General features: G+C 33.3%; 1 protein-coding gene across 7 annotated transcripts in view; it reads right to left on the bottom strand.

Annotated features, from left to right (window-relative positions):
- Mef2a (myocyte enhancer factor 2A) overlaps window positions 1-15661 on the bottom strand; it is a 151659-nt gene that overhangs the window by 50544 nt on the left and 85454 nt on the right. For all 7 annotated transcript variants that reach the window (XM_077800280.1, XM_026394708.2, XM_026394707.2 and 4 more), the window contains exon 3: window positions 13278-13481. In XM_077800280.1, the coding sequence (XP_077656406.1) occupies window positions 13278-13481 (204 nt within the window). The remainder of the gene's footprint in view (window positions 1-13277; window positions 13482-15661) is intronic.

Genomic DNA, 15661 nt, shown 5'->3' with positions numbered 1-15661 from the left:
TTTTTAAAAGTTATAAACTTCTTTACAATGTTGATTATCTGCTGCCAGATTAATATTTGTGCAATAATGATTTGACTACCTAAATTTTAAACACCTCCAAAGGCTGCCCAATACACCCCCCACACACACATATATCTCACAAGTGTCAAATGACACAGCTTGGTACTAAGTCACTCTATTAACTATATCCAATTTCTTTATCACCTCATATTAATCTCCTATACAAACCCTCTAGAACACAATTTTGCATACAATATGAGATAATACTAGGATTTTTTCCCTCCCCAACAGATACCCATTTTTTCCAGCACAGTGTATTAAAACTTTCATTTTCTCATTAATTTATTTGCATTTTTGTCAATCAATTAATCATATACATATCAGCTCATTTCTGAACTCTCTATTAACTGTTCTACTGAGATATATATGTATATGTAAAGTATATGCAAAAATCACACTATCCGGACGACTGATAGAGCAAGTCCTAAAGGTAAAACATCCGGCAAGAATAAGCCAGTCAGCATATTCCATTCTCTCTCCACTACTATCATTAGTTTTTCTGGGCATAGGATGTGGGAAGGAATACAGCCTAAAGCAAATAAACTAATTTTAGAATATCTGCTGGACATTCTGGGATACAATTGATCTAATATTTTTTATTGATGCTTAAATAGTCAATAGCCACATGTGGTTACTTAAACTGAATTTTTAAAACAAACAAAAAACCCCTAACAGTTTCTCAGTTGCACTAGCTATATTTCAAAGGTTCAACAGCTACTCATGGCTATTGGTCAGCATGTTGGACAACCCAAATATACAACACTTCTATCATCACTAAAAGTTCTATTAGACAGTGCTGTTTCAATGGTATTATGTGCAGATACAAGGCCTGAAGCTGTTTCTGCCAACATGAAAAGGTAGGTATGAGAACAAAACCAATGCAAGGGGAAGATAGAGAGAGTCCACTTCAACAGAGCCTCTTCAGCACACTGCTAGAATTTTGTTATGTGATATAACACATACCTGTCCTTTTTCCCAATCCCGCCCCCACTTTTTAAAAACTTGTTCTAATTATACATGCACTTTGACACATTCTTCTGTTGAAGAATAACACTGGTTGTGTAGCTGTATATGTATATAGGGTAATAATGTCTAATTCATTCTACTATACTTCCTTCCTACCCTCATATTCCCTCCCCTCCCTTCACTCCCCCTCTACCTAATCCAAAGTAACTCTATTCTTCTCTAGCCTTCCCCCTTCATCTCCAGGATATATAAAGAACTCAAAAAACCTAACACCAAAAAGTAAATAACCTAATCAATAAATGGGCTAAGGAACTGAATAGACACTTCACAGAAAAAGAAATACAACTGATCAACAAATATATGAAAACCTGTTTAACATCCCTAATAATTAGAGAAATGCAAATCTCACTCTAGTCAGAATGGCAATTATCAAGAATACAAGCAACAATAAATGTTGGTGAGATGTGAGAAAAAGGTATAATCATACATTGCTAGTGAGACTGCAAATTGGTGTGACTACTACAGAAAGCAGTGTGGAGATTCCTCAAAAAACTTGGAATGAAACCACCATTTGACCCAGCTACCCCAATCCTCGGTTTATACCAAAGGACTTAAAATCAGCATACTACAGTGGCGCAGCAACATCAATGTTTATAGCAGCTCAATTCACAATAGCTAAACTATGGAACCAAAACACCCTTATTTTCAAGACTAGTTTCAGTCAGGTCTTCTGTTGCTTTCAACCTAACCAATATGGCATAGTTTTCAATCAACTGTATAGTTGATTGTTATAATCCCTGAGATTTATAACTTTAATATTTTCTCTGTCCTATTAAAACACTAAGTGGTACAACAAGCATTCAGTAAATAAATATTATAGTAAAGATATGCAAGTTAGAATAATCACAGAAATTTACTTTGAATTACTAACAAAATGTCAAAAAGAGTTTGAGCTCTTAATATCAAACACCTTTTACAAAATGCCTAAATGCTTATCTAAAGCTATTTTCTACCATCCTTCAAAAATTTTTTTAAACTTTTTTTTCAGTTGCAGATGGACACAATACCTTCTTCTTCGTCGTCTTTTTTTAATGGGGTGCTGAAGAAAGAACCCAGTGCCCTACACATTGGAGGCAAGCACTTTACCACTGAGTCACAACTCCGACCCTCAAAATGTTTAATACCTCAAACTTAACATAGGTAGGTTTTTTATTACTTCAAAGTAATAACAAATTTTAAATACTTAATTCATCTATACAAATGCAGAAAGTGGCAATAACATCTTTTAATTATGTTTTATGCAATAATCCTATATGAATGGAAACATAAAAAGCAAGCTGATTTTTAAAATTCCTGCACAAATATTACTTGTTATTTGTTTCTTCTTCAAAACATCAACATTTTTAAGATTTTCAAGCTAGATTCTGTAAATAACTTAAGGCCAGAAATTACACAAAACAACAAACTATTATAGGAAAAGAAAATTTCTACGAAAGCAAAGCATGACAGAAAAACATTCTCCATTGAATTACAAGAGGTAAATTCTAACACACACAATTAAGCTGTAGTCTATTCTAGAAAGCTAAAGCACAGTCTATTTACCAAGTCTTAAAAATTGCTAACATTTATAAAAATATATAAAAGATTTACATGCTAATGTTTTACTGCTAATGAATTAAAATAAAAACTACAACAACCATTCTTTAAATAAATAAACATAATCTCATTTCTCCTAAACATATAGTAACATTCTTCAAAGAACATCCTTAGGATACACAATTATCAAAGTACATGTTAACAATTGTGAGTCAATTAAACAAAAAATGTGAAAAATCCTCATGTATGTACTTACTTTCTTAAAATACTACCATTTGAAACTTCACAGGCATGGCCCTAATTACATAATTATAAATTAAAAAGCAGAGTTCTGGCTAATCTAAGCAAAGAAGATACCTTCTATAGAGATTTTAGATCCTTAAGTAGTCTTTTTCAGAAATAAAATAACTTAATAAATAAATACTGAAAACTGGGTGTCACCTGAATTTTAACATATCTGTTCAAAGTGCCAGTTTTCAAAAATTACATGTTTCCATTGGATCTTTATAAAAGAGAACTATTTCACCATTTAAAAATATCTATATATTTCACTTTATTAAAGCATACACAGAACACTGATAAACATGTTAAATACCCAGCACCACCATTTGCTTTAAATAATCTTCTAGTTCTAATTACAGTATAAAAATTTATATACTGAATGATTACTGTTTGGTAGGAAACATAATATTGGGATTCTAAGGGCCTTCAAAGCCTTTCTAAAGTGTATCCAACAAAAGGACTTCTGCAGTAAAACAATAATATACCTAACACATCATCTTGTTAAGAAAAAAAAAGCAGGATGGTCATTTACCATCATTATCTTCCTGGGTCTGGTACATAGTCATGATAAATATTAGTGAAATAAATAAAATATGTAGAGATAATTCAATATCTTTACTGCTTCTCTCTTTTCTCTTCCTTTCTCTGCAACCCCTTTCAAAAATTGCCATGCAGTTCTAACACACTTTCTTGCCTGAGAATGTAAGACAATGAAACCTAGGAAGCTATTTTATTAAATTCTTTCAGTGACTAGGCAAACCACCAGGTTAAAGTCAAGCGCCTAAATACATCATGAGATGGTACTTTACTTCTCAGGTATTAGCTAATCTTATTATTAACATTACACTACAGCTATACTTAGCTGATCTGTCTTCATAAACTGGAGAGTGCAGAAATTGTCTTAATTTCCACCTAAGTTGCCCTTTGGACCTAAAATACTTTCCCTCTATCCCATTCCCTTCTTCAACCATTTCCTGTTAAAAACTGGTGATAGGGTCACCTCTAGAGGAAGTTCACTCTAACCACTCTCCATCTCCTTTTTCTCTTTGGTCAAAAATCTGACCAGTGCAATGAAGGCCTTCCAGAATAAAAAAAAAAAAAAAAAAAGAACACTTTATATCTACTGATGAGTATTAAAATAATTCCTGAACCTATGGACTTAAAAAGGGCACAGATATTGGTGAATAATCACAAGAAATGTCTTACAGAAACTTACATTACAAAGTGATATATATCATCCTTCCCCCACCCCCGAACTCATTTATTTATCAAAAACACCAATCTCTGATGGAGAAAAATATGACCTCAACAAGAAAAAACACACCTGGAGATGCATAGTTTCTTATAAAAAGCACATAAATGAAGACCAATAATTGTATGAAAAAATAATAATATTCAAATACAGAGCAAAATAAAAATAGTAAAACTGAAATTGCAAGAGCTATGGTGACTGCTGTGTGAAGTGATGGTGCAGCGACATGTGGGAAGAGGAGGAGGGCCATGAGGATTGTGTGCCTCACCCTGTGAGTCATCATCCTGCTGCTTCAGGCTCTGTTAGGAATAAAAGAGCAGGGCAGGGGGCTGGAGGTGGAGGAAAGCTTTGTCTTGTCTTCAGATGCCTCATTATTTTTTCCCTTTCCCTGCCGCTCCACTGCAGCCCTGTAAAACATTAGGCAAGCCTCTTAAAACACTCCCTGTCTGTTCCAATCCTTATCTATAATATAGGGGGGGAAGTGATTGGCTCCAAAAGCCTCTCTGAGGATATTTTAAACCTGTCAGAAAACTGAAGCAGAAACATGCCTTCCAGTTCTACCGGGTCAACACTAGATAAGTCAGTTAACTTTCAACCAGATTCCATCTCTTACCATGCTCCCACACCTTTCAAGAAGCAACCATTAAAGGAGCTACATTTGAAGAAGCTCTTATAACTATGTAGAACTGAACTGAAATGTAACCTATTAGAAATACATACCCTAGTGACAACTGGTATACTATTTTGAATGGCTTTTTGAAAGGTTTAAATAGTTACAATTTATGCTTGCTCCCCACCTGTAATCATTTCAGGAGATATTCTTGGGGATAAAAATATTTTAAAAGCTGAATAACCATTGCCAAGATATTGTGTATTAACTTGAAGCTTTTAGTTTATAAATGCACTTAGGACAAGTTAATATAAAATTGCTTAGACTTCATATCAAAATGAGTTTCTGATTCAGTAGGTCTTGGATAGGGCCCAAGAACTTGCATTTCTAAACAATCCTCTGGCGATACTGATATTGCTGGACAGGGTACCACATTTTTGAGAACCATTAATTGTATTTAATATACTCTTGGCACACTTTTACTATTACCTGTTTTTGTTACCTATTTGATAGGTACATCTTATATTGATTCCCTAGTGTTCTTTAAGATCTTATTTTTAAATTCCTTTGCAATTTGAAGGCAGGTGAAGATTATTAAGATCCAAGAAGATAGACTTTCTTCAGAATCCAAGTTATCATCATTCTGTTTCACTTATATCTGTGACTCAATTTTATCAACTATGAAATAAGGATTCTACAATATTATAAAATTAATTCATTAGAAGAGTAGCAGAGTATATGAAACGCTTAATAAATGCTATTTTTCTTGTTGCAACTACCCTCATTAATTTTCTGTTCATTATTAAAGAAAACTCATTTATAGTTGCTAAATGTTATATATGATTGATATGTATATGTATATGTATATGTATATAGTGATATGTTTCAGAGCTTCACTGAACCCAGTAAACTGGGAAGCAAAGAAAGAGGATAATGTCAGAGACCTGGGTTCTGGTCTGACCCTGCCAATTTCTTTTACAGGACTCTGGGTAGGTCATTTGAGTCCCAATTTCTATTTCTAAAAAAGCTTACCTTGGATGTGAAGATCAAATGAGATTCTGCAAATGGAATTTTTTAAAAAGTGTTATGGTATTCCTGTGATGAAAAAGAAATACCTCTATTTGGTAACACTTCAAAAGACATTAGTAAAAGAGAGAAATGGTCATGGCCCCTGTATTTTGTCCTCAAATGATAGCACAATGGTTTCAACTGCCACACGAGTTATTTATGAATGTTCACCAAGTCATCTTTTTTAAAAAATAGTATGAGCTGTAAAATTTAATGCTTCAACTATTTCTACAAAATGGCGGGCATGGTAGCACATGACAGCAATGCCAGCAACTCAAGGGGCAGAGACAGGAGGATTGCAAGTTTAAGGCCAGCCTCAGCAACTTAGTGAGTCCCTCCAGCAACTTAGCTAGACCCTGTCTCAAAATAAAAAATAAAAGGGCTGGGGATGTAGCTCAGTGATAAGGTGCACCTGGGTTCAACACCCAGTACCAAAAAACCAACCAACCAATCAACCAAACAAAAATATTTCTGCAAAATTAGAAAAAACTTAGTAACAAAAATAATACCATGTCTAATATAATAATTCATAAATTTATCATAATGTATTGAGAAGAAAATACAGAGGTCATAACATTTTCTTTGTATGTTTACATTAAATACTACTTTTTATAGGACTAAACAGATGTATACCACCTACCTAGGGCTGTGGGTGTAACTCAGTGGTAGAGTGCTTGCCTAGCACTCTGTGCAAGACTCTTGAGTTCAATCTCCAACTCCACACACCAAAAAAGTCTGCCACCTCTTTTTGCATTAATGCTTAATAACATGAAAAGATATGAACATCTTTGATGACATACTTTGTGAATTGTTACCTAATGAAATATAGGAAATAAAGCTTTCAGATTTTAAATATATCCACTTGAGGGGAAAGCAGTGTACCTCAACTCCACAAGGAGAGAAGCTCCTGCTCTAGGGACCCTTTCAAACCTCCTTTCCATCTGGCTGTTCATCTATATTATAAAATGATTTATAATAAACAGGTTAAAAGTCAACCAGTGTTTCTCAAGTTCTGTGAGCCACTCTAATGAATTCATCAAAACAAAGGAAGGGCTTGTGGAAACCCTGGTTGGTACCTAGTATGGACTTCACCCCTCATCCTATGGGCTCGCACACTAACTCTACTAATAGAGTGTCAGAACTTTACTGAATTAGAAGATACTCAGTGTCCACTGATAAGCTGTTTGGTGTATGGAGAAAAACCCCACAAATATCTGGTTACCAAATTTTGAATGTTGAGTGTAGAAGTATAGGGGTAAAGTTTGTGTTCTCTCTCAGAGTTACACAATCAAAATAATATCAAATGACTATTTATTATTACTGTATATATTTAGGTATTTTATTTGCAGACCAGAAATGGTTGGGTGAGAATAAAGACAAGTATTATCTATAAATACATACATAACACCATAAAGTTTTCTTGACTTCAGCAAAGTCACCAATTATATTGTTATAATCAAGACTTTCACATAATCTGCACTCTTGATGCTAACGAGCTAAAAACTTAAAAAGTTAAATGTAACCATATTCATAGTGTAAAATTAAAAAATTATTTTCAAGCATTCAAACGCTATTTTTCTAAGGCTTAAACAATCTATTAAAATTAAAGTGTAAAACAAATTCCAAGTATTTAAATTTATAGAAAGGTGACATTTATTAAATATTTTGATAAAAATAAAACTATCAGTAATTTAAATGTTCAATGCCTATCTCAATATCAGTGTATTTCATGTGTCATGACTGCTATGCTGCTATGCCAGAGACATATATGTAAATCTAAGAGCAATGTGAGTGTTTAGCACAGGAAAATGTTTCTCAGCACCAGGTGCAACTGTGTTCTACTTTGAACTGATACATTTTTATATAAGAAAATATTACATGCACACTGAGAGGAAGGAATTGAGAAGGTAATCAATCTTTCTTTCATCTTCCCTAGTACTTTCACTGTTCAAATTCTCTCTCTATTCTAAACAATGGTCTCTCTAGAATCAAGAGTAGCACAACCCATAAAAATCAGTATTTTGCTCACTGTTGCTCTTTATTTCAATGACAGGACAAGAGGTATGGAGACATTATTTCCCTGGGATCTCAACAGTGTTTGTTACAACAGACATTTAGTTGCTCTTTATTTCAATGACAGGACAAGAGGTATGGAGACGTTATTTCCCTGGGATCTAAATAGTGTTAGTTATAACAGACGTTTAGCCTTATGCTGCATACAGTAGGCAACTTTCTAAAATGGTTGTCAGTAATTCCATCTCCCAATATTCATGCCTTAGTGTAATCCTGTTACTTAGTGTAAGTTGAATTGGACCTAGTAACTTGTTTCTATCAAGCAGAATATGGCAAAAATTATAGAATGTCACTTCTGAAAATAAGTTATAAAAGATGTGACGTTTGGCTTGCTGGAAATCTATTGCTGGTTTTGATGGCTGAAGCTGCCATACTGGAGAGGTCCAACTGGTAAGAAACTGAGAGAGGGTGGACACTGGACAACAGTCAATAAGAACTGAGACTCTTAGTGCAACAACCCTTAAAGGTATGACTCCTAAAAAATCAATGTAAGCTTAGAAGCAGATACTTCCCTAGTTGAGCTTTGAATCATTTTCAGATGTTACCAATGGCAATATTTTCACTGTAGCCTTGTGACAGTCCCTGAAGCAGAGGATTAAGCTAAGCTTCCCCCCAATTTCTGACCCACAGAAACAATGACATAACTTTTTTAAATGCATCCAATGGAATTTAAATGTCACAGCTATATGATATCTAGCATCATTCTTTTTAAAAATACATGTATAAATTATCAGCTGTTGATGAAACATAGAACATAAGGGAGTAAAACTCATTTTCTGTAGGAAATATAATATTCTGGAAAAGTAGTGTGTAAAGATTTTCAAATAAATGTCATTTTAAAGACAGCAGTGATACTCTTCATTTCAAATATTTTAGCCTTATAAGGCTCATTCTAACGGCAATCCCTTAATTTACTAATGTGTAAGTTTTCATTTTCACAGACAGTCCCTAATTGACTTGACTTACAATTTTTCAACTTTATGGTGGTGCAAAAATAATAGGCATTCCATAGAAACTATAGTTTTAGTTTTTAACTTTTCTCAGGCTAGTGATATGTTGGTGCAAAACTCTCAGGATATTGGAAAGTAAAAGCTTGGCACAATTTGCAGGTAATTTATGGGTCTCCTAGGACATAATCCCATCATGAAGTTAAAAGACATCTGTAATTCAACTTACTAATGCAGGAAGTATATACATCCTCAAAATATTGAAGACCTTAATTTACAATGCCCCAATAAATTTAATATGTCAATGCTATTAATTTGAACAAAACAAAGTTGTATAGTTTTTAAAATTTCATCAACTCTAGTGAAAATTCTAAAATTTGAAATTAAAATATTGAACTAGTTTTAAAACACAGGTAATATAAAATAAGAAAGAGCAAAGAACACTATTCTGTAGGTGGTTTTCTAATATGTGTATTTATACATGAAATTGAAACATAGGTAAATATAAACACCACAGCTACCACTGTTTATAATCACAATTTAATTAGCTACCAACTACCCAAATCCAAAATGCTTGGAACAAGAAATGTTTCACAGAGCTTTTTAGATTTTGGAATATTTTTATGAAATTTACTGGATTAACAGCCCCATTCTAAAAATCTGAAATCTGAAATTCTTTGAGTGTCATGTCAGCATTCAACAAGTTTCAGATTTTGAAGCGTTTCAGACTTTGTACTTTTGCATTAGGGATACTCATATTAAGTTTACCATGCTCCCAGAAAATATATTTGATCTAAACCCCACTGACATAATATGTGTGCATCCTTATTCTACAAACCCTGTAGATATGGTTAACAGCTCAGTGCACCCATCCTTCTTTTTACAGTACATCCCCAAAGGGCTCATATGTAGGATACAATAGAACAGAATACATCTGCAGAAAACTACATTTTAATATAATCAAGACTATGAGAGGGTATTTTGGCAACTCAGGAAAAGTAAAGTTCTACTCATTTTAAAAGCTAACATATATGCAACAAGAAATAGGCAAAGTCATTAGAAGCCTTATGAAAGTTGTTAAAGAAGTTTGTTAGTGTCACTACTGATCATATTACATAAGGAAATACCCTAAAGCAGATCACTTCTTAAATGTTTGTGCCTCTTTAACTCCTGATTTCCTCAGCCACATGTGATGCTCAGGAGTCTAGAATCCCACTAACAAGTATAAGTTTATTTACATAAACAACTATAAGTTTATTTATATAAAATCTTCTGTTGGTAAAAGTGTATTTCAGGGATTTGTGAAACCATGGATAGAAAGAATATTCTTTCAGCTTGAATTAGAAATCTCTAAATAACATCCCCTTGTAGAACTCACAGCACACAGAAGTACTACGAATATTTTTGTCAAATGTATAGATGAGTATAAAAAAAGTTGCTTCCAATTACAACTTTTGGAAAGGAAACTATATGAAACAGAAAAGAAAATAACTGTAATGGTATTCTAAAAATATCCTTATATATGAGATACCTGTAAGATACTTAGAGAGTACCTGACCCATTTTCAATAATGTTATCCTGTAAATTCAGTTTGGTCCTCCACAAAAGTCCTAGTAGATGCACCAGTTATGAGCTATTACTACTGATAAAAAAAGAACTCAGACACTTACATAAAAACTCGTGAGGATGCACTTGCTTGCGTCATCTTCATATGTGAAAGAAAACCCACAGGGCTGAGGATCAAACTCAGGTCCTTGGGCATGCTAAGAAACACCCTGCCACAGAGCTAAATTCCCAATCTCTTATCTTACAAGTTTAATAGTCACTGTTTTATAATTAAGACTTAGTAAGATTTTTATAAGTAATAAGAATAAAGTCTTGTAACTTATCTGAGCACAACAAATTTATTGCTTATTATCCTAAGTATATCCTATTCAATGTATTTTATATAAATTCAGAATTTCATAGAGATCTTTTGGTAAGAGTCCTGTTAGCTTGTATCTAAAAAATACAACTAAAAAGAAAATATCAAAATCCCAATTGATAATCAAACTGCAAAAGTTTTCTTTCATATTGAAACAGATTGCAGCACTCAGAACTAAGTGTTAAATGTTTGGGATTTACTCTCTTAAAATTTGACTGTTGACCACAACAGAGATGAAGAATGAGGTGGTTTTAAAATTCTGTGAGGATTAAACCAGACTATATTCTTTAATTCTCTAAAAGAAATAAGCTTTAGGCTGTGCGAAGTACCCTCAACTTCCAGGGGCCAAGAACAACTGCTGCAATGAAAGAGCAGAGTAGTTAGGGTTAGGAGGTATCCCCTTCTATAATGAAACTAGCTAAAATATCTACTTGCTGATGTCAACAAAGTCAACTCTATTTCTTTGTTTTACTTAAGGCTGTGAAACTTTTGATAAGATGTTTAAAATAAGTAACTCATTTTAAACACAGTAGGAATACTCTCCATTTCAAGGAAATCCAGTTATAAATTCTCCTACAACCCTTACCTAAATGATCCCTTAGCTTATAAAAATATAACATATGCTCATGAAATACAAGAGCGAATCTACTACATAGTTCATGTTGCAAATAAGTGATAAGATGTGCCATAAAAGCTAATGTGACAAAATAATTCACAAATGACAAACATAATTATATTAAGGGAATATGGCTAAGGATAAAACCATATAGTTTAATCAAAGTGATCAACAAAAACAAAATAAAAAACTCCCAACAGATTTCAGGGAGGTTCACAGTATTAACTTATAAAAGTTATCTTTTATAAATTTGAAACAGAAAGGAATTAAAGGAGAAAGTATGCTGGTTCTCCTTTTTGAAGCTTTTATTTTAAAATACTATTTCTGAGTAGAAGAAAATTCATCATAAAACTATGGGTAAATCAAGCTACAGAGATGAGTCCTAGCTGTACTTATACTATACTTTTACTTCTCATTTGAAACAACTGATTACTGACTAAAAAGTTGGATTTTTAATGTAAGTAACAGAATTCTTTTTTTCAATAACAAACTAAATCAATCACTCTCCGGAAAGGGACTGCTAAGGCTGAGAAATTTTAAAATTCATTTTTTTAAACTATAGCATAATCTATGAGGACAAATAATTTAGATTCCCATACAATAAAATAGTTAAGTATTTTTCTCTAGCTTAATTTCAATCATTTGATATAAAATCTAGATTGGGTTTCCATATGTTCTCTTATACTTAGTTTTTGCATCATCACATGGCTTCTCTACTTTCTCTAAGGAAATGTCTAATTTAAAAAATTATTTTCTAATATTGCAAAACTAAGCCAAAGATTTTTGTTGGTTGGTTGGTTGGTTGGTTGGTTGATTTTTGGCAGAAATGGGGACTTAATCCAGGGCCCTGTGCATGCTAGGCAAGTGCTTACCACTGAGTCACATCCCAGCCCCAATGTACCTCTCAAGTAATGAAAAAGTCCTTTTTAAAAAATAAATTGAAACACTCTTCTAAATCCAAGCAAAAAGGCAAAAGTAACCAAGAAGCTAAGTTAAAATGTTATTAGAAATATAGTACATGGAAAAGTTATTTTTTATAAAATTTGAAGCAGAAAAGAATTAAAGGGGAAAGTACAGTGGTTCTTCTTTTTGAAGCTTTTATTTTAAAATACTATTTCTGAGTAGATGAAAATTCATCCTAAAAAGAATTCCTTTTCTTTTTCACTTAATTAGGTTGGCAAAACCATAAAAAACACTAAAAAGGGCAGTAGATAAACAAAAAAGGGACAAGGATTTTCCCTCCCTCCCAAAAAGGTAGTATTAATGAAATAAATATTGTTTATATAATTTTCTTTCTTTTCATTAGTATTTATTTATTTTTTAAAGGTAGAGTGTTATTTCTTTTTTTAAATATGTTTTAGTTATAGATGGATACAATATCTTTACTTTGGTTATTTATTTTTATGTAGTGTTGAGAATCGAACCCAATGCCTCACATGTGTGAGGTGGGCGCTCTGCCACTGAGCTACAGCCCCAACCCTTTTCATTAGTATTTAAAGTTGTAAGTTACCACTGACAAAATGAAATGACTAAGATTTTTGAAATTATAACTTCATCCTAACCAAAAGTGATGGTTTCTTATAATAATTTAAAAATTCCTATAAAATATGTAATCACAGATGAAATGTTAGATTATACTAGTTAAATGTTAGATATATAAGGTAAAACAGCCCACCTTATTTTGTTTGAACAAATAGGATATGTTTATGGCATAAGTGAATGTTCATATATCCATTTTCAATCCTTCTAAGAAATAATTCAGAGAAAAGATACCTCTACCTGATTTATGCTCTGTATGTACAAAGTAATCTGAGAGTTACTCTTATTAAATGCAAGATTCAATTATTATTTGCAATTCACACATTACTAGATATATGTGTTACCTCAACAATATCCGAGTTGGTTCTGCTTTCATGAGGCTCATTATATTCTGTATACTTGAGAAGAACTTTGTCCATATCAGTGCTGGCATACTGAAACAGTTTGTTAGAGCTGTTGAAAATGATGAGTGCTATTTCACAGTCACAGAGCACACTAAGTTCATAGGCTTTCTTCATCAACCCAAACTTTCTCTTTGTAAAAGTGACCTAGACAATCAAAGAAAAAAAGTATATTTTATTAAAAGCATTAGTAGTACTCGAAATACAGACTATTTGAAGATGAATCTTCTTATAATACTGAGCCAGATTTCAAAGATGGAAAAGTATTCTACTCTCACACTTCATATGGGCCTTCTTCTTCCCGATTCTGCCACAAAACTACAGTCTTACATATTTATCTTATATGTCTAACAGCTCTAAAAGGGAAGTCTCCTCTCCTTCTAAAAGGTATTCCTTTTTTTTTTTTTTTTTTTTTGGCTATGACTACACCCATAGAAGGCAAAGAAACAGAGAAGGAAATAGCTGACCAGTGGTCCCTTATCCCTCATCTTAAAATTATTATCACCAAAACCCCTAATCCCTCCATCCAGGTATCAATCATCATCCAGGTAATCAATCATCATCCAGGCTTTAATGTCTAAACAACTAAGTAAATAATAACTCATGCTTTCCCTCATTCCCAAATCTATCTATAGCACCCACTAAAATTCAGTCTAGGATCAGCAAGTTCTCTGATGTTTTCAAATTCTTCTTTTAAAATTTATTTCTCTAATTAAAATCTGCTGCCTGAAGACTCTCAAACCGATACCCCAACTTTACTTGCCCTAGAAGATAAATCCTTTTACCTTCCTATACTTTCTTCCAAATTATTTGTCCTTCCTTCCCCTTCAAAGCCTTCAGATATTTTTAAGCCTATGCCATGAAATCATACCAGCTTATAATCCTCCTTTTGGTGAGCACAAAGCAATACCCACCACCACCTCTTTCTCTTGCAGTATTACCTGATTACTCCCCACCCACACACTTTACTTTTCTTTCCAGTTCTGCTCTGCTTCTATCCCTGGCACCTTGGCCTCTCAGTTCCTTTACTTGAAAATCTCCAGTGATTTTACCTCTAATACATGTTCATCACCTATTCCCTTTGTCACACCCTCAACTACACCACCACCAACAATCCACATTACTTCCAAAATCTCAAATTCATGAAATCTATTTTGACAGTCTCCTCTTCTGCTCTATTTTCTGTTACCTCTCCAGATATTTTTTCACCTCATCAGGTCTTCCAACTGATTTACCTTACCACTTTGTTACTACAGATTGAGTAACCTTTACCCAAAATGCTTGGGACCAAAGGTGTTTTGAATTTGGGCTTTTTTGAGATTTTTGGAACTTTTGTACATGGGACCTCAGTCTAGACACATAATTCATTTGTTTTTATACACACAGTCTGAAGGTTAATTTTTACAACACTTTAGTCAATCTTTGTTTTCATTGTGACTTATCTTACATGGCCAGGTGTGGAATTTTCCACTGTGGTATCATGTCAGTGCTGAAAAAGCTTAAAATTTTAGACTTCTGATTTTCAGGTAAGGGATGCTCAACCTGTATTTATTCTCATGTATTTTCTTCTCTTTTTAGATTTGATGACCCAACACTACTTTCACTCCCTTTCAAACACTTCTAATGTGTCTTCCTCTCTCATTAACATACTTTTCTGACACATTCACCAAAAAGAAACTGACTTCCTAAATATACACCAAAATATCCCTATGTCTTTAAGCAAATAGTTGACAATTTCTGGCAACGCACCACACATATACATACCTGGTGTGACTGAACTGATGACCATTAAATCTCAATTATCATTCAACTTTGCCTGACATTCCTAACATCACTTGATTCATTAATCCATTCTTCAAGTCAACTGTTCCCCATCTTCTCCAACTTCACTCTCATAATCTTTCTTGAAATCATTAGAAACAAAAGAATCACCTCATCTTTTCATCACTAAATCTATCAGTTTAACTATTTCATCTGTACCTTTCCCCACTCCCTTCTTTGCAGTTATTGACATGTCTGCACATTACGGTCCACCGTGGCTTTCTTGCACTCTACTAGATCAAATACCAGAAGTACATAAACATGCTCTAGCATTTCCTTCCACTCTACATTGTTGCTCCTGCAGTAATCAATCTCTTTGCTCTCTACTTCAGAGTAAAGTGTTTAAAAGAAATGTTTTAACATTTGTTTTAGTTGTCTGTGATTTCTTACCACTTATTCTCTCCTTTTATTGTTACAATCAGACTTCCATTCCCCATATTCCACCAAGACTGCTCTTGTTAATACCATCATCAGTGACCTGTAATTTATGTGATCAAAGTCAACAG

Source organism: Urocitellus parryii, chromosome 6 (assembly GCF_045843805.1).
Source record: "Urocitellus parryii isolate mUroPar1 chromosome 6, mUroPar1.hap1, whole genome shotgun sequence".
Lineage (NCBI taxonomy): Eukaryota > Metazoa > Chordata > Mammalia > Rodentia > Sciuridae > Urocitellus > Urocitellus parryii.
Note: the sequence above shows the minus strand (reverse complement) of the source record. Positions and strands in the feature narration are given on the sequence as shown.